The sequence below is a fragment of the Grampus griseus genome, assembly GCF_964374135.1.
Source record: "Grampus griseus genome assembly, chromosome: 19".
Lineage (NCBI taxonomy): Eukaryota > Metazoa > Chordata > Mammalia > Artiodactyla > Delphinidae > Grampus > Grampus griseus.
The window spans coordinates 48,228,150-48,255,668 of NC_139013.1; the positions used below are offsets into that span (position 1 = coordinate 48,228,150).

General features: G+C 40.9%; 1 protein-coding gene across 1 annotated transcript in view; it reads right to left on the minus strand.

The window, feature by feature from the left end:
• The window catches only part of ADAMTS18 (ADAM metallopeptidase with thrombospondin type 1 motif 18), a gene marked incomplete at both ends in the record, with an annotated part of 157,673 nt that overhangs the window by 69,334 nt on the left and 60,820 nt on the right, over nt 1–27,519 (minus strand). Inside the window, 6 exons of the mRNA XM_082677835.1 lie at nt 1,905–2,042; nt 5,370–5,475; nt 10,169–10,328; nt 11,873–11,956; nt 12,224–12,417; nt 14,616–14,898. Coding sequence (XP_082533961.1) covers nt 1,905–2,042; nt 5,370–5,475; nt 10,169–10,328; nt 11,873–11,956; nt 12,224–12,417; nt 14,616–14,898 — 965 coding nt within the window. The remainder of the gene's footprint in view (nt 1–1,904; nt 2,043–5,369; nt 5,476–10,168; nt 10,329–11,872; nt 11,957–12,223; nt 12,418–14,615; nt 14,899–27,519) is intronic.

Here is a 27,519-nt window from a genome sequence, read left to right on the forward strand (position 1 = left end):
TGCTTAAAGTTAAAAGAGTGAGTCCTGTCCCGTCTAAGAAGATGAAATTTACACAACTGCAAAGGGTTTTTGTACATGGTACTGGAAGTTATAGCCATCTAGCTTGTGAGGCCTGACCTACTAGGAGATGGGAGAAGTCAGTACATTTGAAAACTTTCCCCAATAGTCTCATTCAACAATGTTCAACAAATTTGTCTGAGTGCCTACTCTGTGGTGAGTATTCAAGTTACAAAATAAACTAGTTAGAGACAGTTACTTGTCTTCAAAGAGTTGAAAGTCACGCTGTGTTTTTTACAGACAATGGGGCAGTGGTCAAAGATGTATTTTACCTCAAATAATCTTTATGAGCAAAAAACGGAAAAGATTTTGAAACAAATCAGGGAATCAGGAGAAAGGATGTGTTGAGCAAAAAAAAAATCAGTCTTAATGGGATGGATTTTCATAGAAAGCACCTTATCTCCACTTACTTAAATAATTAAACTAGGATGTCACTAAGAGGTAAAACAGTATGGTGGTTATGTGGCATTTTGGAGTCAGACAGATGGGGGTCCTAGTCAACCATGCAATCCAGATCAACTCTTATACATCTCATTACTGACATAATTTGACTTCCATAAGAGTTGTTAACACATCAAGCGAGACAGTGTAACATGCTCACCACAGCGCAGGAAGCATTCAAAGTTAGCTTCTGTTGCTGCGATTATTATTATACACAAAAAAGCATTTAACTATATCATAAAAATGATGGAAGTTCAATCTATACTAAATTGACCTTGATTTATAGTATTTATTGATTTCATTCTCACATGAGATGGAAGAGATAACTTCAGGCCCCGGATCATAAATTTAAAATGAATTAGAAAATCTTCTATGTGCGAAAGTCACATAGCGAGAGGCTTGTCCATTTTTTACTGTCCTTTGGGGCATCATTTGGTTAGACATCCTTCCATTGAATCAGCCTTGCCTGTGTGTATGGCTAATTCTGTAAACATCTGCAAATAATATGCACTGGCACAAGTTCAAAACAAAAAGTATCAGGGGAATAAGAATTCTCAAAGAAACGTGGTTAGTTTCCCTAATATCTGGTCAAAGGGAGATGCGATAAGAACCTGAGGGTTCTTACGAGTCAACATAAACAAGCTATATCTACATACATATAAAATAATACAATACATGTATGTTTAACCACAACTCTAGTGTTGTAAAATGGTCAAATAGATATAATATTTAAGAAAATCAAAGGAAATGTCCAAGAGTTTCAAGTTTGTGTTCATCATTTACTACGAATCAAATAGTGCTACCTTCCTAACTCCCATTTTACTAATGAAATCTAGGAGTTTGAGTTATTGAAGGGATTCTACGTAGGTATCATCACGCCCTTTGGATGTCTCTTGGACACTGAGCTAGCTCGTGGCCATTTCAAACAAAATAGCCAATCAACACAGGGCTCCATTCACCGTAACACAAGCACACCATTTCAGCACTTTTAATACTCTTATGACTGAGGTGACTGATCACATTAAAATAATCAGTTACAGTAAAAAGGCAATATATCCAGCAACCTCTGGACTTCATAGAGAGAGAGTTCTAAGCACAGACCATGGAGTCACAACACACCTAAGTGTGAGGCTTATGTTGACAACTTACCAGCACAATTAACCTCCCTAAGACTCAATTTCCTCAACTCTAGAATGAGGATAATGATGGGATCGACGTGAGGATGGAGTGGGGCAATATATGAGGAGCACTTAGCACAATATTAGACCTTCACTGTATTTCTTCAGCAATAATCATGACAATATCATCGTCATCAATCCACCAAGTATTTGTTTTCATGTCTGTTGAGCACCGTTCACGGTCACTACTCCAAACCTGGGAACGCCCCTGGCTCTGGCCTGTGTTACCTGAGGAATTTCTTCAGGTACTGCCGGCTGCACGAGGACCATGAGAACACCCCATTGTTTCCGGTCAGCGTGGGAGACATGATGTTGCCTTCCGCTTTCCTGCAGGGGTTGCCTTCCCCATCGTGAACCATGCCGAAACTACAACACAAAGAAGAAAACAGAAAGCCTTCTGGGAACCCGTTTCCCAAACTATAAGCAGAGGAAGAAAAAGATGTATTGAGAATCAGGGAACCCAAGTGAGGGACAGAGTCACTGAGATTGTAAGAAAAGGGAAAGACAAAACGAGGTACTATCTATTGTTGTAAAATTCATGTAGAAAATTCTAAAGAATGCTAAGGGCTTTTTTATATTATATCTTGGCCACAAAATCAAAGAATGGCATATGTGCTACAGATTTTAAGGGCAAGAAAATTTTGGTCAAGATTTCCAAGTTAAACTAAAATGATGAGACAGTCAAATTCTTTTATTCCAAACAGCAAAAATTTTTTTCTTGCCACCCATATGGAACTGTGGTAAGAAATTTCAGAATGAGTAGGAGGTAAGCACAGACAAAAGCTGATTATACTTGTTTACTGACTCTTTATGCATTAGTGTGACATATAAACTTCTAATGCTGATCACTTTATTGCGGAAATCACAGACTCTTTATATAATTGAATTCCCCTACCTACAGCCATAAACATCTTTGAAAATTAATAGTTGAATCCATATACTGAAGGCACATGATGGACTTCTTTTGAATGCATTTTTTGAGAAGACTTTAATTTGGTGTATTTCACCAAAGAAGGTTCTAGCAATAACAGAGTAAAAATAATTTTAGGTGGTTTACCTAGAAATCATATACATTACACCTCAGTGACTCAATGACTCCCAAATCTCCTAACTGGTAGCATAAATGTGACATTAAAGTTTATATGCACATAGAATACACACATCACAAAGACAGAGCTTCCTTCAGGCCATATTAAATTGGAAGAGGATGGGGAAATAAGCTTCTTTGGTCATCTCCAAAAAATTCAGGGCCCAAAAAAGCTTTTTCTGACTTTTCTCTGGAGGTAGAGAATGGAGGGATACCAATTTATCATTGATTTAGATTGTTCTTAGACTAATTATTTAGAGGAGTAAAATGTGTCTCTTAAGAACATATTTTTAAGAGGCAGGTAGGATTTCTGTGGAAATAAGCATGCTACTCTGATATAATAACTTATCAATATAGCCATCCTTCGAAGGTAGCCTATTCCAAATAAACAACTGTATTATAACCATAGATATGATCCTATTGTGACCCATGTCTGCAAACTAGCTATTTTCCCATCATTCCTCCCAATTTATCAGGCAAGGAATGGCAGGATGGTGGTATACTGTGGTCCTATCAGTGAGTACCCCAGGGCTTTAGAGGTGACGGATTCACACACAGGTATTAATTAACCTCAAAACACACTCGGGGAAAGCATTTCCCCATCCTCCACTTTGCCCAATTCAGTTCATCACTGTACCTAACCAGGAAACTAAGGGGGTTTGTTTGGGAGACACTCTTTCTAAAAATATTTGTGAAAGTCAAAAGCAGAAGGAAATTTACATGTAAAGCACCACAGGAAAGGGTAAGAATCACAGAAATGGGGATAAGGTGGGGAGAGATCAAAGCCATTACTCTAAGAGGAGAAGGGCATTAAATCAGCATTTCACTGTAGTTTTACGGACATAAGAAAACCAAGTTTGAATTGAATTTTGAACTTGAAATTTCTTAATTTTCTAATTTACTTTGATTTAACACCCTTTTAGTAGATAACATGCGTTTTCTTTAGCACATGTCAAAAGTCTTGTCAAAATCTCATGAATTGTCTGTTTCAAAATGTAACTCTGTTAGGCCATGTTATTTAGAATTTGAGTATGTACTTTCCATTATATCTGTTCTTCCTCCTACCTCTGACTCTCCTCACCCCACCTGGAGAATGTCTTCGGTTTTCCTTACTAACGTGTTGGATTTTGATATTGGTATCTTTAACTCATGACCAAAGATGATTACATTTTTTAAAGGCCAATACGTTTTTTTAAAAAATTTATTTATTTTTAATTTATTTATTTTTGACTGCATTGGGTCTTTGTTACTGTGCGCAGGCTTTCTCTAGTTGGGGCGAGTGAGGGCTACTCTTTGTTGTGGTGCATAGACTTCTCATTGTGGTGGCTTCTCTTGTTGCGGAGCACGGTCTCTAGGTGCGTGGGTTTCAGTAGTTGTGGCACGTGGGCTCAGTAGTTGTGGCTTGCGGACTCTAGAGCGCAAGCTCAGTAGTTGTGACACACAGGCTTAGTTGCTCCGCGGCATGTGGGATCTTCCCGGACCAGGGATCGAACCCGTGTCCCCTGCATTGGCAGGTGGGTTCCCAACCACTGTGCCACCAGGGAAGTCCCTAAAGGCCAATACTTTTTTAAAAGTGAGAGACTGGTTCATGTGGACCTCATGCTGGTGAGACAAATTTAGATATTTTATTTTCTGCACTTATCAGGGATCTTGTGCCTAATGGGCATTTTTGCGCCACTGTTCCAATAAAATTGGTTCATTAGTATCTTGCTATAAAAGCAGCTGTGCATAGATATAAAATGCTGGGTGACTGTTGGATAACAGTAATGGTCAAGATTCAAATTTTCTGAAGATAATAAATAGCTCACAAGACACACTAATACCAAAATACCAAAATATAAATCATAGTTGCGAAATAGATCGCATTTGCTTTTATTTTTAAGTCAGAAATTAACTAATGCTCTGAAAACGAGCGTTCAATATAAATGCTGAATACAAGACACACATACATACACTCCTAAACTCATACACCCTCTGAGACAGTCATTTTGTGAAGCAGTATGCTTATTCCAATATAGATGCTACAGCTTAAATAATGTGAAAATTCTCTGTAGAACTGTATGTGTACCAGGTTATATGCTTCATAAGATACATTCATCTCATTACTCTTAGGTTTCTTATTCCTCCTTTCTAACCCTATTCTCACAAAAGAATTAAATTAAAAGAATATTAAGGACACGCAATGACACCGAGGAAAAGAATATCCAGCATACACAAAAGTTTTTAAACAATTAACATGTCATTACATTCTAGGAATTGACATGTCCCCATGACTATTTCTGTAGTATAATGAACTAAAAGTATCTTTACTGCCGCAAAACTTGGAAGAAAATAAACACATGCCTAAATGACCAGCGTATCCATTAGATAACTCGCAGTCCCTTTATGCACACAATGTACCATTGAGTAGCTATCAAATGTTCTTATCAAAAGCCTCAACAATGACTGGCCTTCGATTGAGCCCTCCTTAGAGTCAAGTACTACTCTAAGCTTTATACAAGATTTATCCTATTGATTCTACCCAGGTCAATAATAATCATTAGAGGAATGTCAATGAATCGCCCAACTGGTTTTCATATAAAGTGGTATATCAAGGGGTCACTTACTTGTGCCCTGACTCATGGGCGATGGTGAAGGCCAGGCCAAGTCCCGTGTCCTCATTGATGGTACAACTTCGGTACTTACTGCACATTCCACTGATGGGGGCAAACCCTGTTGAAAGAGCAATTTCAAACCCAAATTCAAAAGGAACACACACAGATACCTGATCATTTCTGATGCCCTCAAAATGTTCTGTACAGTTTTAGTTCAAAGGATTAATGTATTTTCTTTTTTTGGTAGAAAAACACTAAAGGTGTTTTACGCCTCTCTGTTCTCTCTAAATAGATGAGAGTGGGACTTAATACTTTCTTGCTTTTAAAAGATATTGTCATCAACTGACTCTCCTAACAACTGTATGAAGGCAGTATGAGTACTGTAATTCCCATTTTATATACAGGATGGATAGCAAGTCACAGGGTATTTATATGCCTGATCTAAGCTCATTATTTGGGTCAGAACAATTGCTAAAATGACAGCTAAACCAATGTAAAAAAGTCACTTAACGGTAGTATTAGCATCAAAGCTCAAGGTGTATTTTCTAAGAGAAAACAAGGTATATTTTCTAAGAGACGCACCCCCATTTTCCTCTAAAGCAGATAACATGGAAAAGCCTAAAGAGTGTTAGCAGATTAACTTTATTTTTCTCCTAGGAGCAGTTATAAAATCATTCCAGCCTGTTCTCGAGTTTATCTTGAACTACGTTATAGTGTTGAATGCCTTTCTTCCCAAGTGTGGGTCTTCATAACTAGGAGAACAAGGATATGTACCCAAGAGTATGAAATATATGCTTGTGAATTGACTGCTTCCACCTTGCTGCCATGATGTAAGTGGGGTCATCTGGTAAACCTAATGTATAGGCAGGCAAACATCGTGCATGGCACCATCATCATCAATGCTAAATAAATGGCAGTTAAATACCATACACTGTCCTATATGCCTCGTGTACATCTACGTGTGCATAATTATATATTAGAAACTGAGGCTCAGAAAGGTGAATTAATTTGTGCAAGATCTCACAGTCATAAACTCTAGACTCAGGATTTAAGTGCAGACATATTCGAAAGTCAACACCCATGTTCTTTGCAATAGGACATGCTGCTTTAAATAAGTGACTTGTACACCAGTTGTTAGGGTTATGTCCTGACATGACTGTACTTGTTTCTCCAAGCCTTTCCGTATATTTTGGTCTCTGACTGACTGATAAAACTACCTCTTCTCAGAATCCCTCTTCAAAACAGCAACAATGCACTGGGCTATCAAATGTCACTTTGCAAATTCCAAGCTCAGAATATGACTGAATGTATACCACCTCCATCATAAAAACCCAAACTATGGAACAATACCCCAAACGGTTGATTCTCAGTCATGCACCGTGTTTTGAAGACTGTGATTAATGGTGAACTATTAAAATAAACTTATTTTATAGGACATAATACAGGCATTACAGAGAATTTTTTTAACATCTTTATTGGAGTATAATCGCTTTACAATGGTGTGTTAGTTTCTGCTTTACAACAAAGTGAATCAGTTATACATATACATATGTTCCCATATATCTTCCCTCCCTCCCTCCCACCCTCCCTATCCCACCCCTCTAGGTGGTCACAAACCACCGAGCTGATTTCCCTGTGCTATGTGGCTGCTTCCCACTAGCTATCTATTTTACATTTGGTAGTGTATATATGTCCATGCCACTCTCTCACTTTGTCACAGCTTACCCTTCCCCCTCCCCATATCCTCAAGTCCATTCTCTAGTAGGTCTGTGTCTTTATTCCTGTCTTGCCCCTAGGTTCTTCATGATCTTTTTTTTTTTCTTAGATTCCATATATATGTGTTAGCATACGGTATTTCTTTTTCTCTTTCTGACTTACTTCGCTCTGTATGACAGACTCTAGGTCCATCCACGTCTCTACAAATGACCCAATTTCGTTTCTTTTTATGGCTGAGTAATATTCCATTGTATATACGTGCCACCTCTTCTTTATCCATTCATCTGTCGATGGACACTTAGGTTGCTTCCAAGTCCTGGCTACTGTAAATAGAGCTGCAATGAACATTTTGGTACATGACTCTTTCTGAATTATGGTTTTCTCAGAGTATATGCCCAGTAGTGGGCTTGCTGGGTCGTATGGTAGTTCTATTTGTAGTTTTTTCAGGAACCTCCATACTGTTCTAAATAGTGCCTGTATCAGTTTACATTCCCACCAACAGTGCAAGAGGGTTCCCTTTTCTCCACACCCTCTCCAGCATTTATTGTTTCTAGATTTTTTGATGATGGCCATTCTGACCAGTGTGAGGTGATATCTCATTGTAGTTTTGATTTGCATTTCTCTAATGATTAATGATATTGAACATTATTTCATGTGTTTTTTGGCAATCTGTATATCTTCTTTGGAGAAATGTCTACTTAGGTCTTCTGCCCATTTTTGGATTGGGTTGTTTGTTTTTTTTTGATATTGAGCTGCATGAGCTGCTTGTAAATTTTGGAGATTAATCCTTTGTCAGTTGCTTCATTTGCAAATATTTTCTCCCATTCAGAGGGTTGTCTTTTGGTCTTGTTTATGGTTTCCTTTGCTGTGCAAACGCTTTTAAGTTTCATTAGGTCCCAATTGTTTATTTTTGTTTTTATTTCCATTTCTCTAGGAGGTGGGTCAAAAAGGATCTTGCTGTGATTTATGTCATAGAGTGTTCTGCCTATGTTTTCCTCTAAGAGTTTGATAGTGCCTGGCCTTACATTTAGGTCTTTAATCCATTTTGAGTTTATTTTTGTGTACGGTGTTAGGGAGTGTTCTAATCTCATACTTTTACATGTACCTGTCCAGCTTTCCCAGCACCACTTATTGAAGAGGCTGTCTTTTCTCCACTGTATATTCTTGCCTCCTTTATCAAAGATAAGGTGACCATATGTGCGTGGGTTTTTTCTCCACTGTATATTCTTTGCTCCTTTATCAAAGATAAGGTGACCATATGTGCGTGGGTTTATCTCTGGGCTTTCTATCCTGTTCCATTGATCTATATTTCTGTTTTTGTGCCAGTACCATACTGTCTTGATTACTGTAGCTTTGTAGTATAGTCTGAAGTCAGGGAGCCTGATTCCTCCAGCTCCATTTTTCATTCTCAAGATTGCTTTGGCTATTTGGGGGTCTTTTGTGTTTCCATACAAATTGTGCAATTTTTTGTTCTAGTTCTGTGAAAAATGCCAGTGGTAGTTTGATAGGGATTGCATTGAATCTGTAGATTGCTTTGGGTAGTAGAGTCATTTTCACAATGTTGATTCTTCCAATCCAAGAACGTGGTATATCTCTCCATCTATCTGTATCATCTTTAATTTCTTTCATCAGTGTCTTATAATTTTCTGCATACAGGTCTTTTGTCTCCTTAGGTAGGTTTATTCCTAGATATTTTATTCTTTTTGTTGCAATGGTAAATGGGAGTGTTTTCTTAATTTCACTTTCAGATTTTTCATCATTAGTGTACAGGAATGCCAAAGATTTCTGTGCATTAATTTTGTATCCTGCTACTTTACCAATTACAGAGAATTTGAAAAATACAAAATATAAAAAATTCTAAAAGTCCAATCTACTTTTTTTTTAAACAAACTTATTTTATTTATTTATTTTTGGCTGTGTTGGGTCTTCGTTGCTGTGCGCGGGCTTTCTCTAGTTGCGGCATGCAGGTTTCTCATTGAGGTGGCTTCTCTTGTTGCGGAGCATGGGCTCTAGGCACTCGGGCTTCAGTAGTTGTGGCTCGCTGGCTCAGTCATCGTGGCTCGCGGGCTCTAGAGCACAGGGTCAGTAGTTGTGGCGCACGGGCTTAGTTGCTCCGCGGCATGTGGGATCTCCCTGGACCAGGGTTCGAACCCGTGTCCCTTGCATTGGCAGGTGGATTCTTAACCATTGTGCCACCAGGGAAGCCCATTAAAATCTAATCTACTTTTATCTTTAAGATATTATGAAGGAGTATAAAGCACTTCAAGGAAAAATATATTTTGAGGAAAAAATGGGAGTAAATCATGTAAACTTTTCTCAGTACCCCCAAATTTTTACCATCAATCTGGACTATCAGTTGTGTCTGAAAAATATGGTTCCCACTGCCTGTTTTAGTAAAGGAAGTTTTATTGGAACACAGCCATGCTCACTTGTTTACATACTGTCTTTTTCACTAATACAGCTGAAGTGAGTAGTTTCAACAGAGCTTATGTGACACACGCAAAGCCTAACATATTTACTGTCTTGCCCTTTACAGAAAACATTTGCCCACCCCGATCTAGATGAGCATCAATTCATTTAAAAACATTGTTGAATTCCTACTGTATGCAACAGACTATACTAGAAAATATAATATAGATGTGAAAGATAGAGTTCTAATTCACTGTCTTGTACAAATATGGAAGAGCTGAGTGCTTCAAAGTTCAAGTAACTTTCTAAAAGAAGCGTGCTACCTAGGGGCACAGTTGAATGCCACGGAGACCAGTCAAATTCTTTTCAGCTATCCAGTTCTGCCGTCAAGATGCTTATGGAATAACCTACAACTTGTGTAGTTACATGACAATTTATCTCATGCCTAAAGGATCATCCAAAGGTTTAAAGAAAAACACAACAGGAATAAAGTAAAGGGGTTCCCATTCCACACTGAGTTCAGTTAAAAAGAACAATATTCAGCAGAGGGTACAATGAAGATACTCCACAATGTGCAGATTAAGTCTCCTTATTAAGAAACCTGAGGGCCACCCACCCAATGGAAAGTTTCCAGACTGTGTTTTTAGCTAACATGGGTGTGCATGAAGCATTTGCTCATATCATACCTAGAGTGTCACATGGTTCGTTCTTCCAGGAACAGATATCAAATCCCGTGAGTAAGATGGCGTGGTCATGCCTCTTCCCATTCTTTCCAATGAGGGCAGACTGCCACTGACAAAAACTATTCAGAGATTGGTCCGCATGATGGTTGATCAATAATCCTCCCTATGGGAAACCCACACAAATTAAAGTGTGAATTTGTCACAGAGATGAGAATGTTGCATCATTCCATTTGTACAGGCACACACAGAAGCATCTTGTTTCTGGGGGAAGGGTCAGCAGAGGAAAACATTTGAGCTAAGGCTGGACATACTGGTGTTAAAAAAACAACTAAAAGTATTTTGGGTAAACGCTCACAGTATTGCTAGTTACTACAGAGTTTCAGTAGTGGGCTTTATGACCAACTGTGTTTCTACAACAAATAAACTGGCATCAGTTAGAAACACCTCTGTTCATCTCACGCTGGTACCATATTTATAGAACTGTTATTACTTTTAGAACATAATTATTAATTAATGGGGATAAAGTTCCATGGCTTCTTCAACAAAGCATGAGGACGGTACTGACCATAGCTTGTTTAGCCCCATGTCAACATTTCCAGCCAAGGGCTCGGCACATCATAGGTTACAATCCATCAACCGATAAAATGAAAGCTCGCTGAATGGATGAAGAAACAAAGAGCCACAATATTCTAAAGGGTAAGAAAGGACCTAGTCTTCAAATAATTTTTATCAAAATGTTTTCTCAGAACTATTGACTTGGGTCAAAAGGGTTTTTAGGCAAAATCTTTAATTATCAGTGAATTAGGAGGTTGCTGTCTTTGAGTCCTTGGGCAAAGTGTGAGTGGTAGGTTAGACAGAAGGGTCTCCCGAACAACAACACACACCTTTTCTGCCCTTCCAAAATTCTAAGAATAATTTGATACGTTGTTAACCTCTGTAGCGCTATAGACCTGGGCAGTTAGGTTCATTTTTCTCTGGTCTCTGACTCTCTGCTTTGTCCATTCATTACTGGAGTTACAGATGGAGAGGAAAAGCCTCAGGGGACTTAAAAATAGTTGTATTGGTAATCCCCACCTCAGAAAATACAGTTTCAACATCAAAACGCTACAAAGCAGTAGGCGCCATGCAACTTAACACTTTATTATATGTTCTGTCTTGCATCTCACTGTAAGCAGGTCAAGGGCAGTTGAATATTCCTTGTTCAGTTTCTGTAGTACCTAAGGTGGTTGGTTTTGGGAGACAGTAGGTTTACCACCAGAATTTTCAGATGACTTATTTCCAGTATATTTTCAAAATACCCTTTGTACCTACCCAGCATCTCCAACTTGCAAAATCCAGCTAACTTTTAAAGCTCTTACCAAATGCACTTTCCTTGTGAAGCTTCCATAATATTTATATAACGTAATATCCATACTTTACTTTTGTATTCATATTATATATGCACATTTAATCATATTGGATATCACCGTATATTGAAATATATATATTGCATATATATTTTGTATGTTTATATATAAATAATTATTTTGTGATGTTTTAGAATTTAAATGCACAACCCTATCAGATTGTACTTTCCTTGAGGGTAATTGGAAATTTTCCAATTTGAACTTCTAATGACAATGACATGGGTTGGCACACAGTAGGTGTTCAATAAGTGTATTCTGAATGGCAGGATGAATGATGAAGTAAATGAGGTTTGGCACTTACAGGTTCTTGTTCCAGAAGAATGAGGCTGACTACAACAATGTTTATATCACTTCCAATGGTCCCATCTTTAAAGAGGCTGGAAACCTGTTGGAACAAATTGAAATCAAACAAAAGTGAAAGAAACAAAATTGGAAAATTCCCAAAACTGCCAGGGGAGATCAGACATATATATAAGCATGTATGTTTTGATTTTACCAAATACATGTAGGTATGAAGCCAATTTCCTCCAAATTTAATTTTTTTCAATAAAATCATGTGGCTACACCTGCTCTTCAACCCATGCGAGGGAATTCCATGATTCTTAGCTATCTTGGAGAGGCAGGGGGTTGGGGTCCTGACAATCTCCCTTACCATGTTCATGACCGTGAGAATGTACGTGGTGACGTTGGCCTTGCCATGCTTTTCCACCATTTTCTTATCTGCTACCACAAGGGTTTCCACGTTTAGGCCTTTGTGTGACTTTCCAGCTGATCTTCTGGGCCGCCCTGCGCTCCCGTATTCATCAAACATGAGATAGGTATCCTCTGTGGGAGGCTTAGGGGCATCTACAAGGAACAGAAGAGCATTTGGAGGGCTATCAGCAGAGATCTTCCAGGGGAGACAGACAGAAATCTAAACAAGGGGAGGAGAGAGACCATGTAACCAACACTTCACTCATCTCCTGATAAATGACGCCACTGGTACCTGTCCTGGGGCTATGGACCTAATCTATGGTCAAGAGAGATTCTTTCAAAAGAAGGTTGGATGGATGGATGGATGGATGGATGGACGGACGGATGGATGGACAAATGGATTCAGTAACTCAAAAATGTTCTTCTAAAGAGTCAAAGAAAACAAGCTACAATTGTAGTTGGAAGAGTGGGTCAAGAAAAATCAGTATGGTGGGAAGGAAATGCTCATTTTATTTTATTGCTAAGAAACTGCAGAAACAAGACATTATCCTTTGCTTCTGAATTCATTATCACACTTTGTATATTATTTTCTAAATAAAATTTAAAATATGTATCCTGTAGAACACTGCCCATGTTCTTGTTTCATCAACACAAACTTTAATGTAGCACAAAATAAGTGGTCAATAAGGGCTCTTTGACCTGATATTAATTTAGCTGCTGGGGAGACAGCACAGTCAGAAGTGATATTTAAAATTAATACTTTGTAACAGATAAGGTACAGGCATGGATACTGGCCACAGTCTCTGAGCAGAGACCCGGAAGTACCCGTTGGATTAAGCACGACCCCTTTAGTTAATGGGCTGTGACAGATGCAAGGGTTGCTGGGAAGGAAAACGCACTTGAAAAGCTCAGGACAGTATGTACTACTAATATAGATATATTTTAATACTTTAACAACCGGTATAGTCATTATAGTGAAGTCAACGCTCCCCAGAGAGAAATTAAAACATCAAATCATTGAGAGTTAGATTTAAAACCTCAAGTACGCCATTTTGATAAATGACTCTGAGTTTGTTTCCTCATCAATGAAAAGAGTATAATATCCAACCATAAGGTTGCTCTAAAGATTAGCTTTTACGTCTCATATCAAATACATATCACTGCCACTATAAATATCATTACTATCATTAATTAACGCCACTCCTAGTATAAATTCATGCCAAATAGATGTTCTTTAAAAAGGATGTTTCAGTTACACCCAAATCCCCAAAACCAATTAAAATGGTAGAAAGAGTCTTGCATCTTCCTCCTGATCAGCACGGCAGGGATACCACTTCCTCTTCTCCGTGGATATCACCTGGCCACTCTGTCCAACTGGCTAGTCATGTGCTGCTTACGGCTCCTGAGACTTTGAAATGGGGCTGGCGCCACTGAAGGAACCAAATTGTTAATTTTACTGAATTTTTATTCATTTTGTTTTACACTTAAAAAGTAATATTTGTTTCAGCTGTTGAAGACCTTAAGCATACTTGGAACACTCTGACTATGTAAGTCTACTTTTAAACTTGAACTTGAAATTTTATGAAATCGAGATACAGATGAAGTATTTCTGGTGAGAATTTATTGTCTGATTTGAAATTGTTCTCGAAGTGTTAAATAAATAGATTTCCAAAACTTAATATGAAAAAAGAATATAAAATACTTGATTTTAATTTGTTTTCATTGATTATATTGATGACATGTTGAGATATTTTGTATATATTGTGTTAAATATATTATTAATGTTAATTTACCCATTTAAACATTTTTTAATGTGGGATTTAAAAAATGTAAAATTACATTTGGGGCAGGTGTTATATTTCTATTGGACACTGCTGGTCTGAAAAATGCAGACGGTTGGGCCCGGGTCACAAACCAAGTCCAAGGGTCCTTATGTTTCATCGCCACCTCCAATCAGGTGCCAGTATTCTTGTTAACTGGGAAGTCTTTCCCTCAAATCCTCAAAAGGAACACCCAACCACACCTGGGAATTCACCTCTGATTTCTTTCATCATTTGGAAGACTGGGTCCTTTTCTCACGGGTACAGAAACTAAAATAATATTGGGACCTCCGACTAAAAAGTAAAAGATGTTAAAAGAGGAAAATAAATCTTTCTAGTTTAACTTAGAAAAAATGATCACCCAGTTTTTTGTCTGACAGGGATGATTCATGGTTCATCTCCAAGATTAATTTCAGTGGGGGCTTAGTGCAGCCCAATTTTAACCTGCAAAGTCAGCACACCCAGTGGCACTTGGGAAAACCTGTCGAGGGCCCAGAGAGGAACAGAACAAGAAAAAGTTTCCTTACATACATTTCTTGCGTCGTCCACAAAAATGCTGCTTTTGCAACCTTCCGTGGTGATGTTTTCTTTCTGGACTCCAAGATGTGTGGGGAGTGCGACTTGGGGGGTGACCAGCAGAGTTCCCGCTGGAGCTCAGGTAGCCATGGCAACGCTGGACCTTCTCCTCCGCCCTCCTTTTGTATAGCACGTGAGGATGGTGGCCTGCAGGGGAGCTGTAGTTGTGTTCCTGGGCCAGGAGCTGAGGTAATGGCGAGATGAGGAATTCATTTCTTCGTGTCCTTATGAGACCTGACTAAAAAGCCAGACACAAAGAAAACATTAAGGATACCGTGCATCCCTTTTTTGATGTGTTGATTTTCAGCAACTGTTTCTCGGCTTCTTCCCATATGCAGGCACTGCGCTAAATGCTTGGCGTGTATCATGTCGTTTTATTTGCACCAGGAACAGTGGCAACTGTTATTACCCCCATTTTACAGATGAGAAAACTTAGGCTAAGATAGTAAGTAGGAAAGCTAGTACTGGCACCCAGAATTCTCCACCTACTGGAGCAGGACTGTTAATTACTATTCCAGGCTGCCAGGCTTGATGTTTGGGACTCAAGGGCTAAGCCATGTAACATCCTGGGAGTCTCCACATCTAGGACATGGCAGACACTGTGGTAAACACAGGACAGAGTGATGAGCTGAAAAACAGCCCCACCCTGAAAGAGCTTATAGTGTAGACAGTGAAAACAAAGACATTCCATCTTGATTTCATAAGCGCTCGACAAAAGTAGCAAGGATTGCAAAGTGAGAGATTATCGCTTATCTCCAAGTAGAGGTCTGGGGAATCCAATGGGTTGCACCATCACGAAGAGACATATCTGCTAAACTGAGAGGAAAGAGGGGACTGGGGCGAGCCCACCCAATCACAACGTCACTTTCAGGCTCATGGCACAATACGTCTATCTTTGTACCTGATATTTTGGCCACAGCACACCCCTGCCTTGTCCCCAGCACGCTTCGTGCTCTCTCTTCTCTGCATTTGGCTTAGAATTTCCCTGATCTCCAGGCGCTGCTATGGAAAGTGTAGTCTGTGGACCGGCAGCTCCAGCCTCACCCGGGGGTCTGGTTAGAAATGTAGACTCTTAGGTCTCTCCCCAGACCTGCGGACTCAGAATCTACGTTGTACGTAGATCCCGGGTGATTTATCTGCCTGTTAACGTTTGCAAAGCACTGACACAGGCCAGCAATTCTTAAACTTTGCTGAACATAGGAAACGCCTGCAGATCTAAATACACACACACACACACACACAGAGTCACTCACTCCCAGACAAAATCCCATACCATCAAAAACCAAATCTCTTGTGACTCATGTATCACAAATTTTTTTAACTGCTCCAAGGATGACACCAAAGTACAGAGTTTGTGACCCAGTGCTTCAGGTCCCACCTTCTTCATGTGCAAAATGGGGAGAATTCTTCCTGCCCTGACCACCTTTCAAGGGGAGATAAAATAACCATTGCAGAAGCCCTTTAAACACTCTCAATCCCAGCAGTTTGGATGACTGACAATAATGAGTGAGTAAATCAACCCACATTCACTGAGCGCCAGCGAGGTGCCAGGCATTCAGGTAACTGCGAGCACATAGCTGTGCAGGATATACGCACACACAGCATGCAGTTTACTGGGGAGCCAGACACGTAAATATTCAAGGACGTAAGGGGGTGTCAGGGTGAGGGCAGGTTACCAAGGGAACACAGAGGCGTGTGTGGGGTGGACGGGTGGCATCAGAGGGGCTGTCCCCAGACCTTATTTTAACCCTCTGTCATGATTCAGTTTCTCACTCCTTATAGGAGTCCCAGAATGTGTGATGTGGTCCTGATTTTCCTTCCACGTCAGAAGTCGGCTGCCTTCTTAAAGACTGTCTTACGAGGACTTCCCTGGCGGTCCAGTAGTTAAGACGTCGCGCTTCCACTGCAGGAGTCATGGGTTCGATCCCTGGTCAGGGAACTAAGACCCTGCATGCCTCGTGGCGTGGCCAACCCCCCCCCCCACACACACACAAAACCAAGCCAAAACAAAACAAACAAAACAACAAAGACCGTCTTATGGTCGGCAGCACCAGCCTGATGCTTTCCTGCGTTCAGAAAACACACTGAGCATCTAATTCACAGCCCTGTTCTAGGCACCGGCACAAAGAGGCACAAAGTCATGAAGCAGTTCACATTCCTGCCGTCATAGAGATGATGGGAGAATCAACTGGCAACAAAATTTAAAGAAGTGAAATCTCACGATCCCAGAAATCCTGCCCACCCACCGTACCTTAGGCTGTACCTCAGAGCAGCCCGTCCCAGCCAGTGCCAGGCTGGCAGATACTTTCATCCTTCATTTGCACACTTGCCATTGAATCTTCCAAATCCCCCATCTTCTCCAACATGGTCTCCTGACATTGGCCAGTGTCCTCGGCCAACATGAATCAACTCACTTCATGCGCCCTGGTATTCATCTCAAATCCGAATCCCTTTTCCTGGCCCACGAATCTCTCCACCATCTGCTTACTCTGGAGGCTGGCAGCTGTGCCTGTCCCCTCTCCTTCATACCATCCTGAAGAGGACACGTCTTTGACTTTTTCTTTTGGCTGTGTTGGGTCTTTGTTGCTGCGCACAGGCTTCCTCTAGTTGCGGCGAGCGGGGGCTGCTCTTGGTTGCTGTGCACGGGCTTCTCACTGTGGTGGCTTCTCTTGTTGCGGAGCACGGTCTCTAGGTGCACAGGCTTCAGTAGTTGTGGCACACAGGCTCAGTAGCTGTGGCACACGGGCTTAGCTGCTCCGCGGCACGTGTGATCTTCCCGGACCAGGGATCAAACCCGTGTCCCCTGCATTGGCAGACGGATTCTTAATCACTGCGCCACCGGGGAAGCCCCAGAGCATTTACTTTTATAAGGGAAAAGTCCATGTGTCGGGGGCCTCCCTCTTTTACCAGGAAGGAGAGGTTGACTAAATCTCTAGAAATTCTTATCAACTGAGAAGTTTCTGCCTTAAATCTGTGTCTGCGTAACAGCCATACCCTTGTTTACTGGGCTTTGCCTGATAGGCTCCCACAGCTAGAGGTGGTATTTAAGGGGGCGGGGATGGCTTCGGCCTCTTGGGGGAGTTACTCAGCTTGCCTAGGCATCTCCCATGCACACTGGAGGTACCCTTGTTATTAAATGTCTATTTGTTTTCTCCTGTTAATCTCTCCTTTATTACAGTTGGGGGCGTGGTCTTAGCCAAGAACCTAAAAGGTAAAGAGAAAATTCCTTTCCTTGCCTACACACTCTTTTTTTTTTCCTTAACATCTTTATTGGAGTATAATTGCTTTACAATGGCGCGTTAGTTTCTGCTGTTTAACAAAGTGAATCAGCTATACATATGCATATATCCTCATATCTCCTCGCTCTTGCGTCTTCCTCCCACCCTCCCTATCCCACCCCTCTAGGTGGTCACAAAGCACGTGAGCTGATCTCCCCGTGCTATGCGGCTGCTTCCCACTAGCTATCTGTTTTACATTTGGTAGTGTATATATGTCCATGCCACTCTCTCGCTTCGTCCCAGCTTACCCTTCCCCCTCCCCGTGTCCTCAAGTCCATTCTGCGTCTTTATTCCTTGCCTACACACTCTTAACCGAGTTCACACACACTTTTCCATTCCTCTGCCAACGTCTTCCTCCACAGACTCACTTGCTTGGCCTTCTCTTTGCTTCGTCTTAGATTCAATACCGTCTTCCCAGAGAGACAGGACTCAGGATGCTGCTGAAAACTACCCTCTCCACTTCCCATATTTCAGGCCACAGTTTATTTGCTGTGTGTCCTACTTCAATGAAGGAAACAACGAAAATGCAAACTTCCCACCACGTCTGAGGTCCAGTTTAAACGTCCAGTTGTACACTGGCATCCCTGGTGTATGCCACACATCACCAACCAATAAATAATTGGCTCTCATCCTACACACATTTGTGGAATAAGTGAACTGAAGAATCTCAGAGTGGAGGGGATGCTGAGGGCGGGCATGCCAGCACTCTCCTCCCTTCCCAGGCAGGGAAACCAGAACTGGGAAGTGACATGTTCAAATTCATAAAAACCTTGAACTCTTTCTATATTACAGATTTTGTAAGCAGATCGGTTATGGGGTCCCTGGAGAAAGAGAAGCAGGCATGGCTTTCTTGACACGAGAGAAGCCATTTTGGCCTAAGCCATTTTGTGATCTCAGCCTGGCCACCATGCTTGCCCTTGAACAGGTCTCAGTAGCCAATGATCTTAAGGGAACAAAGGAATGCAGGAACAGAGGAAAGGCAGTCAAGTAACAGTGCAGTGATAAAGCAGGGTCCTAGTTCCTCCTCAAGGGATATACGTAATTTTTGTCTTTGAGTTCTGCAGGAACTAAGACCCCAACTCAGGTGGAGGATGGAATGATGACGTTGACCCTCCTGACTTCAATCAATGAAAGCTTGCACTCTGTCGACCCTGGCCCCCAATTCTGTGCTGAGTCCTTCTCTGCTCAAGCCCCTTCATGAATACGCATGTACCCTGAGCTTCAAACTTCCCCAATTGTGCTGTTCAGGGAGATGGTGCTTTGGGAAGCAGCATCTTCTCCAGTGTTCTCCTCACTTGCTGCAAGCAGTAATACCCCCTTCGCTTGGTTGTGTCTACTGGCTGGATACCCACCAAGAGGCGAATCCAGTTTTGGGGTAGCAGTGTGAAGGCAGGAGCCCTCCCTGTAATACCTTAGTTAAACTTCACAGCCACCCTGTGAACGACTCTCTGCTGGGAGCCCAGGTAGGATTCAGGCCCCCTTTCCCTGAGCAGGGCCCTCACGTCTAAGCCCGGCCTCCCAGTGCCCTCACCTCGCCAAGCTGCGGGAAGACAAAAGACCCTATTTACAATCCCCAGCAGACAGAGTGAACAGTTAAAGGGAAAAAAAAAAAAAGGGAATTATCCATGAAAGCGCTGCAGCCTTGCTAACTTCCTAACTTGGTTAAACTTATATCAATGGCTTAAGCCACTCAACTGCCTTAACTGGACTAACCGGTTTAGAAGCTTTCTCTTTCCTCGTTATTTCTGGAGAACCGTAGGCAACGCAAATGCAGAGTGACAACTTCTGCATCAAGAAAGCAATAAAAAAAAAATGGGCATCTTATATTGGGACAACACATGGGCCCAAACAACCCTTTGTATTACAGTTTAGGGCAACAAGGACAAAGCTTCAGAAAAGTTCTTTACAGCAAAACCAGCATTTTACAGGGCTCGATATTAAGGAAGAAAAATCTTTTGGGGGGTTTGGTTTGATGGAAAACAGTGGAGTCTAACCAAAAATACATTTTATAGTTTAAAAATATAAACCCAGTACCTCTAAAAGGAACCATCTGTTTAACTGTAGAGTGTATGAAGCGTTTTGAGTGACTGAACACAGGTGACATTCTGACAAAACGTGGCTTGGAAGATGGATCTGTGGTCCCATGGGCTTCCAACTAAATGGGAGAAGCAGGGATGAAACAAGTAATGATCACAACTGGGTAGGAAATATTCCTTTGTGTCAAGTATGAAGGAAAACAAGCAGGGTTCTACGAGAGAAAATAACAGAAAGAGTGAGGGGAGAGGGGAGACTGATTTTGGAAGGTTTTTAGGAAAAAAAAATTTTTAATTGAAATATAGTTGACTTACAGTGCTTCAGGTATACAGCAAAGTGATTCAGTTATATATATACACACTCACACTCATATATATGTACATACATATTCTTACCATGTTCTTTTCTATTATGGTTTATTATAGCAGATTAAATATAGTTCCCTGGGCTATATAGTAGGACCTTGTTGTTTACCTATTTTATATATAGTAGTGTGTATCTGCTAATCCAAAACTCCTAATTTATCCCTCCCCCACCCCCTTTCCCCTTCGGTAACCATAAGTTTGTTTTTGGAATTTTTTTTTTTTTTTTTGCGGTACGCGGGCCTCTCACTGCTGTGGCCTCTCCCGTTGCGGAGCACAGGCTCCGGACGCGCAGGCTCAGCGGCCATGGCTCACGGGCCCAGCCGCTCTGCGGCATGTGGGATCTTCCCAGACCGGGCACGAACCCGCGTCCCCTGCATCGACAGGCGGACTCTCAACCACTGCGCCACCAGGGAAGCCCTGTTTTCGAAAGTTTTTTTGAGGACAGGTATTTTCACAGAGACCAGAAGCCCTCTCTTGGTTCATGCAGGGGGAACCTAGAAAGAACTATGAGGTGGACAGCTCAGAACTGAGGACAGGAGAAGCTGGCCAGGCAGAGGAGGCTGGTGGAGACCTAGAGGTCCGCTCAGCAGAGGCTGCAGCGTGAGGACACCCTTAGGCGTCCCCTAGGCTAGAAGGACAGGAAAGGCCCCAGGTCCATGGAGATGTGGGTGCAATAAGCTGAGAGCTGCTCCCAGCTCCCCTTCTGGACCGAATATTGTTCCCACGTGTTCAACCTTTTCCATCAATATGGTTCAATCCCTTCCAATCAATATGGTTCAACCTCTTCCAATCAATACAGTTCAATCTCTTCCAGTTTGAAGACCTAGAAATTCAGTCCTGTAGTTCAGCTGCTAAGTTTAAAAATTCAATGGATAATGACCAAGAGTCAATAATATATTCAGATCAGATTTTTTCCATTTTATGCTTTTAAAAAGGAGATACTGTAAGAGAATATGTCTTATTTGTTAGCAGTTGTTTCCTATTTTAGATTTCAATGGCCTAAATTTTTCTCAAAGGACTCATGTCAGGTACAAAACAGACTTCAAGAAATTTCCCTCAATTTCCATTTAAAACTCCCTCCCTATAGGTCATATTTGAACTCTATCAAAGGCTTTAGATTTAACAGAAAAATGGAGACTGCAGATTCTAGAAACAGTTGATGAATTAAATGCTGGTATGAAGGCACAATTTTTTTCCAAAAGTTCGGAGTTGGGCTTCCCTGGTGGCGCAGTGGTTGGGAGTCTGCCTGCCGATGCAGGGGACACGGGTTCGTGCCCCGGTCTGGGAAGATCCCACATGCCACGGAGCGGCTAGGCCCGTGAGCCGTGGTCGCTGAGCCTGCGCGTCCCGGAGCCTGTGTTCCGCAACGGGAGAGGCCACAACAGTGAGACGCCCGCGTACCGCCAAAAAAAAAAAAAAAAAAAAGTTCGGAGTGAACAGCCTTAAAGATAAATGAAAATTAGGACAAGACAAGCTCCCTGAAAGCAGGGTCTGTGTGTTACGTGACTTGTATCCCAACATTTACACACATTAAATAATCAAAAACCAAAGACTTAATGGGTTAATGAGGTTTGTTAAAAATGAAGCGGAACTTCAAATGAAATAATAATTGAAAAAGAACTCCACAGGCAGTATCATTAATCTATTTCTATTTTTAGTAAGGACTAACTGACAGAACAACAAAGTAGCCCCCGTGAGGCTGGCTGGAGAAGTAACGGCAAAGACATATACTTGCGGTTATCAATAATCAAATTAGTTTTCACTTTAAAAATTTTTAACGTCTCTCCAGCTACAGCAACATAAAAATACTGTGACTTCATTGAAGACATCACTTTCTTTTACGACAACATGGATGGACCTAGAGGGTACTATGCTAAGTGGGATAAGTCAGATAGAGAAAGACAAACACCGTATGGTCTCACTTATATGTGAAATCTGAAAAACAAATGAACAAACATAATACAACAGAAACAGAGTCACAAATACAGAGGACAGGTGGTTGCCAAGCGGAGGGGGAGAGAAATATGTGAGGGCTATTAAGAGGCACAGACTTCCAGTTACTAAATAAATGAGTTGTGGGTATGAAAAGTACAGTCTGGGGAATATATAGTCAATAATTATGTAATATCTTTGTATGGTGAGGGATGATAACTAGTCTTATTGGGCTGATCATTTTGAAATGTATAGAAATACTGAATCACTGTTGTGCACCAGGAACTAACATAGTGTTGTAGGTCAGTTTTACTTCAAAAACAAATTCATAAAGAAAGAGATCCAATGAGTGGTTAACAGAGGCAAGGGGTTGGGGGGAGGAAGAATTGGATTAAGGCAGTCAAAAGGTACAAACTTCCAGTTATAAGATAAATAGGTACCAGGGATGTAATGTACAACATATAAATATAATTAACACTGCTGTATGTTATCTATGAAAATTGTTGAGAGTAACTGAAGAGTTCTCATCACAAAGGAAAAATCTTTTTCTATTTCTTTAATTTTGTATCTATATGAGATGATAGATGTTCACTAAACTTACTGTGGTAATCATTTCATGACGTATTAAGTCGAACTATTATGGTTTACATTTTAAACTTATGCAGTTCTGTATGTCAATTATATCTCAATAAAACTGGCAGGAAAAAAATAAACAACTACTTTAACTCCCAGTGGGACGGGAGAGGTGAAGACATCACATTCTTACAAAAAAAAACACAAAAAAACCCCCACTCTTTTGTCTAAATAATAGTACTAAATAATAATTAATTTGTTGTCCAACATATATGAGGACACTCCAAAGGAGAAATCTCAGTTCAGAATAAGCAAAAAGCTTAAGAAATGTCATCAGTATGAAACAAAATTCCACCATCCAGGGGTTCGGGAAGGAGAAAAAGAAAGCATCAGAGAAATGAAAGACCAGGAAGTAAGGAAAAGTCCGAGAAAGACTTCAACTGAGGAAAACCATCGGCAATAGAATATTTTAGGATTTTGCGAAGAAGTAACAAATATTATCAAGGTAAAATGGAACGGTACAAGGACAATACATTAGGGAAGCACTCAATATAAAAATGAAAGAGTTTAGAGGTAAAATTTAAGCTCTGCCACTTGGTAGCTGGGCTTAAAGCATTCTGAACTTCTGTGTGCTTTTATCCCCCTTCTTTTTCCCGTCTGTGAAATGGGAATAAATGTATCCCTACCTTGGGGGTTTCTCACTGGTTAAATAAATGAATACTTATCAGGTACTGTGCTTAGCTGTGTATTGCTCAGTAAATGCTAACATAAAAAATAGAGCCATAATGACTGTTAAAAAGAAAATTAGGGACTTGAGAGTATATTAAAAAACAAACAAACAAAACAGGTTCCAGGTGAAAAACATGTGGAACCATTTCCAGTCCCATGATCAGAGAAGAGACAAAATCTGATAAAATTTTGCCAAGAGCATGTGGACCCTGCTAACACCCTCAGTTCTCTATAAAGTATGTAATTCTAAGAAACTGAAATCGAATTCTTTTGCCATAAGCATCTACACACGCAGAGCTGGATTAACAGACAACAGGCCCTTACACGTGGAATGTGTGTTCAGGATTCCCTATTCCCGTCAAAGGGGGAAAAAAATCTCATATGCTGGGAGAAAAAAACCAAAAATATGTATGTCAGCAAAAATCTAGCATTTCTCATCCATTCATTGATGTTAATATGAACATCAATGGGACTCACACTACAAATACGATTTAGAAGGGGGGAATTTATGTTTTCCAGAGTCATATACATGGTGATCTTCCTTCAAAAAACTGTAAAGCCCAGTCCATAAACATTTAATCAGATGCCATCAATATCCCCAAATTCCTCACAGCCTGGTGAGAGAGGAGGGGGTACGATGCTAATAAGAGCCACAAGGTATTTTCAGTCCTGTGATGGTTAAGTGCCCCTTTCAGCTTTTCTCTTATCTCCTGAGGAAGTTTACATACCTCTCAAGAACAAACCTCTCATTTTCCGAGTCCCTGATTTGTAAAACGACAATCATAATAGCACTTCCCTTATCGGGTTTTTAGAGAATTAAGTGAGTTCATACTTTTAAAGTGCTAAGAACAGCTCTTGGCAAGAAAACATTCAAAATGTGTTTATTGTTGTTATAATTATTATATTTGATTATTTGAGGGAACAGAGCAGAGAAGCCGGGCCTTGTTCTAACAGTGTGTATTAAAATTCTCCCCTTCAACTGGACCTGAAATTCTGGGAAGTGGCATCAGTGTTCTGTTATTGAGAAAAACAGTGAAAGGACTGAACAAGGCTTTAAGACCTGAAAAGAGACATATTAATGAAATTCTTGCAAACATAACTGAAGGTATTTGAAGACAGAGGTGAAATCATGAATTTTTCTACCTTGGAGAATTGCTGGAAATCTAGGTTTTGGTTTCGACTTGGTGGTTGGTTTTGATGGGGATGGGAAAGAGAGATGGGCGATGAAATCACGGACTGCTCCTCTACAGATCCTTTTTGTGCCCATCAACTTCTCCTCCACAATGTTCTTTAGTTAAATTAAGTCTATGCTTAGTCCCTTCTGAAAACCCAACCTCTTACCCACCTGCCCTCCTTGAAAAGAGACAATGTCATGGAGAAAAGGATGCTTTTCATCAGCCTTAAAGACTAGATGGATGGTTGCTGCTGGGAGAGAAAAAAAAAAAGCAAAGTAGACTTTCTGGAGTATAGGGTAGAACGCACCAGAACTGTGGACTAGCGTTCTCACGTTACAAGCTGGCCATCTGTTCAGATGGGACAGGTAAGGGCCCACCTCCTCCCAGTGAACACCTGAGCAGATCACTCCAAGCCATTCAAGAGATGCTCACTGACCACTATGCCTGTGGTACACGCAGCTGCATCACTGGGCAGTGATGATTTACCCAGGTGACCCCTGACCTCAGCCAGGCAGGTAGAGCCTCCCTGTACTCTCAGTCCCCGTGGCTTTCTGAATCACACTGATAATGATGGATTTGAAAAAAGGTCCAAAAATCTTGCTGCAAGAGCTCTTAGAAATGTCTGGCTTTTTTCTTTCCTAGCCCGGGATCGACTACTTCTTCAAATACTCCAGTAGGCTCAAAATAAATTATCCTTTTCTTTCACTTACAGTAACCAAATCTGGCTCCCAAATAATACTAACTAAGACGGCTTTGACCGTATGCAATTGTTTATGCTACTGACTCAAAGATGAATCGACTCAGCCCCTTTCTTCAAAGCATTTCAACCATAACCATCTTTACTGGTAAAGATTATGCCATTCAAGCAGCTCTAAAGAGATATTCATAACATGCTGATGAAACTTTTTTATTTGGCGAATTAACAATCTAGTGAAATAAACACTTAATGACTTCCACAGTCCAAATCTCACGAGACCAGAATACAGTGGTTCACAACTCAACATGGGGATGAGAGGTGTATGACAATTCTGTCCAACTCATCCATGTGCCCATTCTCAGAAGGGCAAATACGTCTAAGAAACTATTTTTTTTAAAACAATTAACATCAAAATGGTTGACATATTTACCCTGGCCTAACTGTATAAATTTTAGTATTGATTTCTAAAAAATTAAATGCACACATACTCAAAAATGCACTCAGTTTGTATAAGCAGTCACAATCTATGGTTCAACATTTATAAATTAATCCAAGTGGTTTAAACATGATCCGTAGGTGTTGGGGAGTCTCTCTCCTTCTCTCTCTCTGCACCTTCCTATACTGCTCCATCTGGAGGAACAGTTCCTGATTTCCTACGTACCAGACTCTGTGCAAAGCATTCTACCTGCAAACTCTCATCTCACCCCTAGAGCAGTTCTATTTGATGGGTACTTTTATTTACCTCTCGATATTCCACGGCTGTCTGAGTCCACAGCCTTCCCTCACTCTTAAACACACATCCTGTTAGGAGTCAAGAAAAGTTCCAGAAACACTGTCATTGAAATTTGCTAGGAGGGCAGAACTTAGATGTTCACACACACACACACACACACACACACACACACACACACACACGTACGTAAATATGTGAAGTGATGGATGTATTAATTCAATGAAGGGAATCCTTTGAGTGCATATACAAGTCATGACATTGCATGTTTTAAATATCTTATGTGAATGAAAAATGTTGCCTGCCATGTCAGTAAACAAAGGATGCTGTAGCCATCCAGCCATCACATGACAGCCGCCCCCATGGTGAGCCCTGAGGAAACTCAGGATGGAAACAGGACCCCCGCCATCAAGCAGTCAGCCACTGTAGCCACCCCCAGTGATACCCCCTGAGGAGACTTGATGAAAAAGCACAGGATGCTGGCCCCAGATAGCTGAGGTGCACATCAAAGGAAAGATTTCAAGGAGCCCAGACTCTTGCATCTCCCCATACATAGAAAAGCGCTAAATTCCTTAACTCACGATGTCTGGTTTTCTTTAATTAATAGTCATCTTCTGATGTTCCGTCTACCTGGTCTTTGTTGCAAAAACTCCTATATATCCAGGCTCCTCTCTGACCTCTTTGGGACAATCTCTCAGAGGGATCTCAGATGCTGTGTCCCCAGCTTAAGTCCTCAGTTTTGTCCGCCAAATAAAACATAATTCTCAACTTTTAGGTTGTGCAATTTTTTTTCAGTTTATGCTTACATTTCTATTTGTCAATTGTACCTCAATAAAGCTAAATAAGAAAGGAAAAGAAAGATTCCAGAGAGGATATAACTTTCTGCAGGACGTAGGGTAGCAGCACAAACTGACTCTTAAGAACAAAACACTTCCAGGCACGCTTAACCTAGGTCCTAACTCCCTGTCAATTACTTTTTACTTCCATTTCAGAGGGACCTGAAGGACACAGAGAGATGGCCACAAACTCAGACCTTCCAGAAATGGAGGCTGGAAGCTGGAGGCAAGTGGCACTAAAATCAGAGACTCATCCTTTTGGCTTCTCCTCTCCATTTGCACCCCAAAGAGAGGGTGCTGAACAGTATTCACTGAGAGAGCATCTCCACGGATCTGGAGAAAACTGGCTCAACCTTCAAATGTGGCCTCACTGGACAGGCCTGATCTAGTTCTAATTGCACCCTGCAATGCTGTGGTTTGCTCTCTTCTAGTGCACTGCAAGTACTCTGTGAGCAGTGCTGGGCTCTTCTGCTTTGCAACAGCTATGTCACACCCTGGACGTCATAGGCA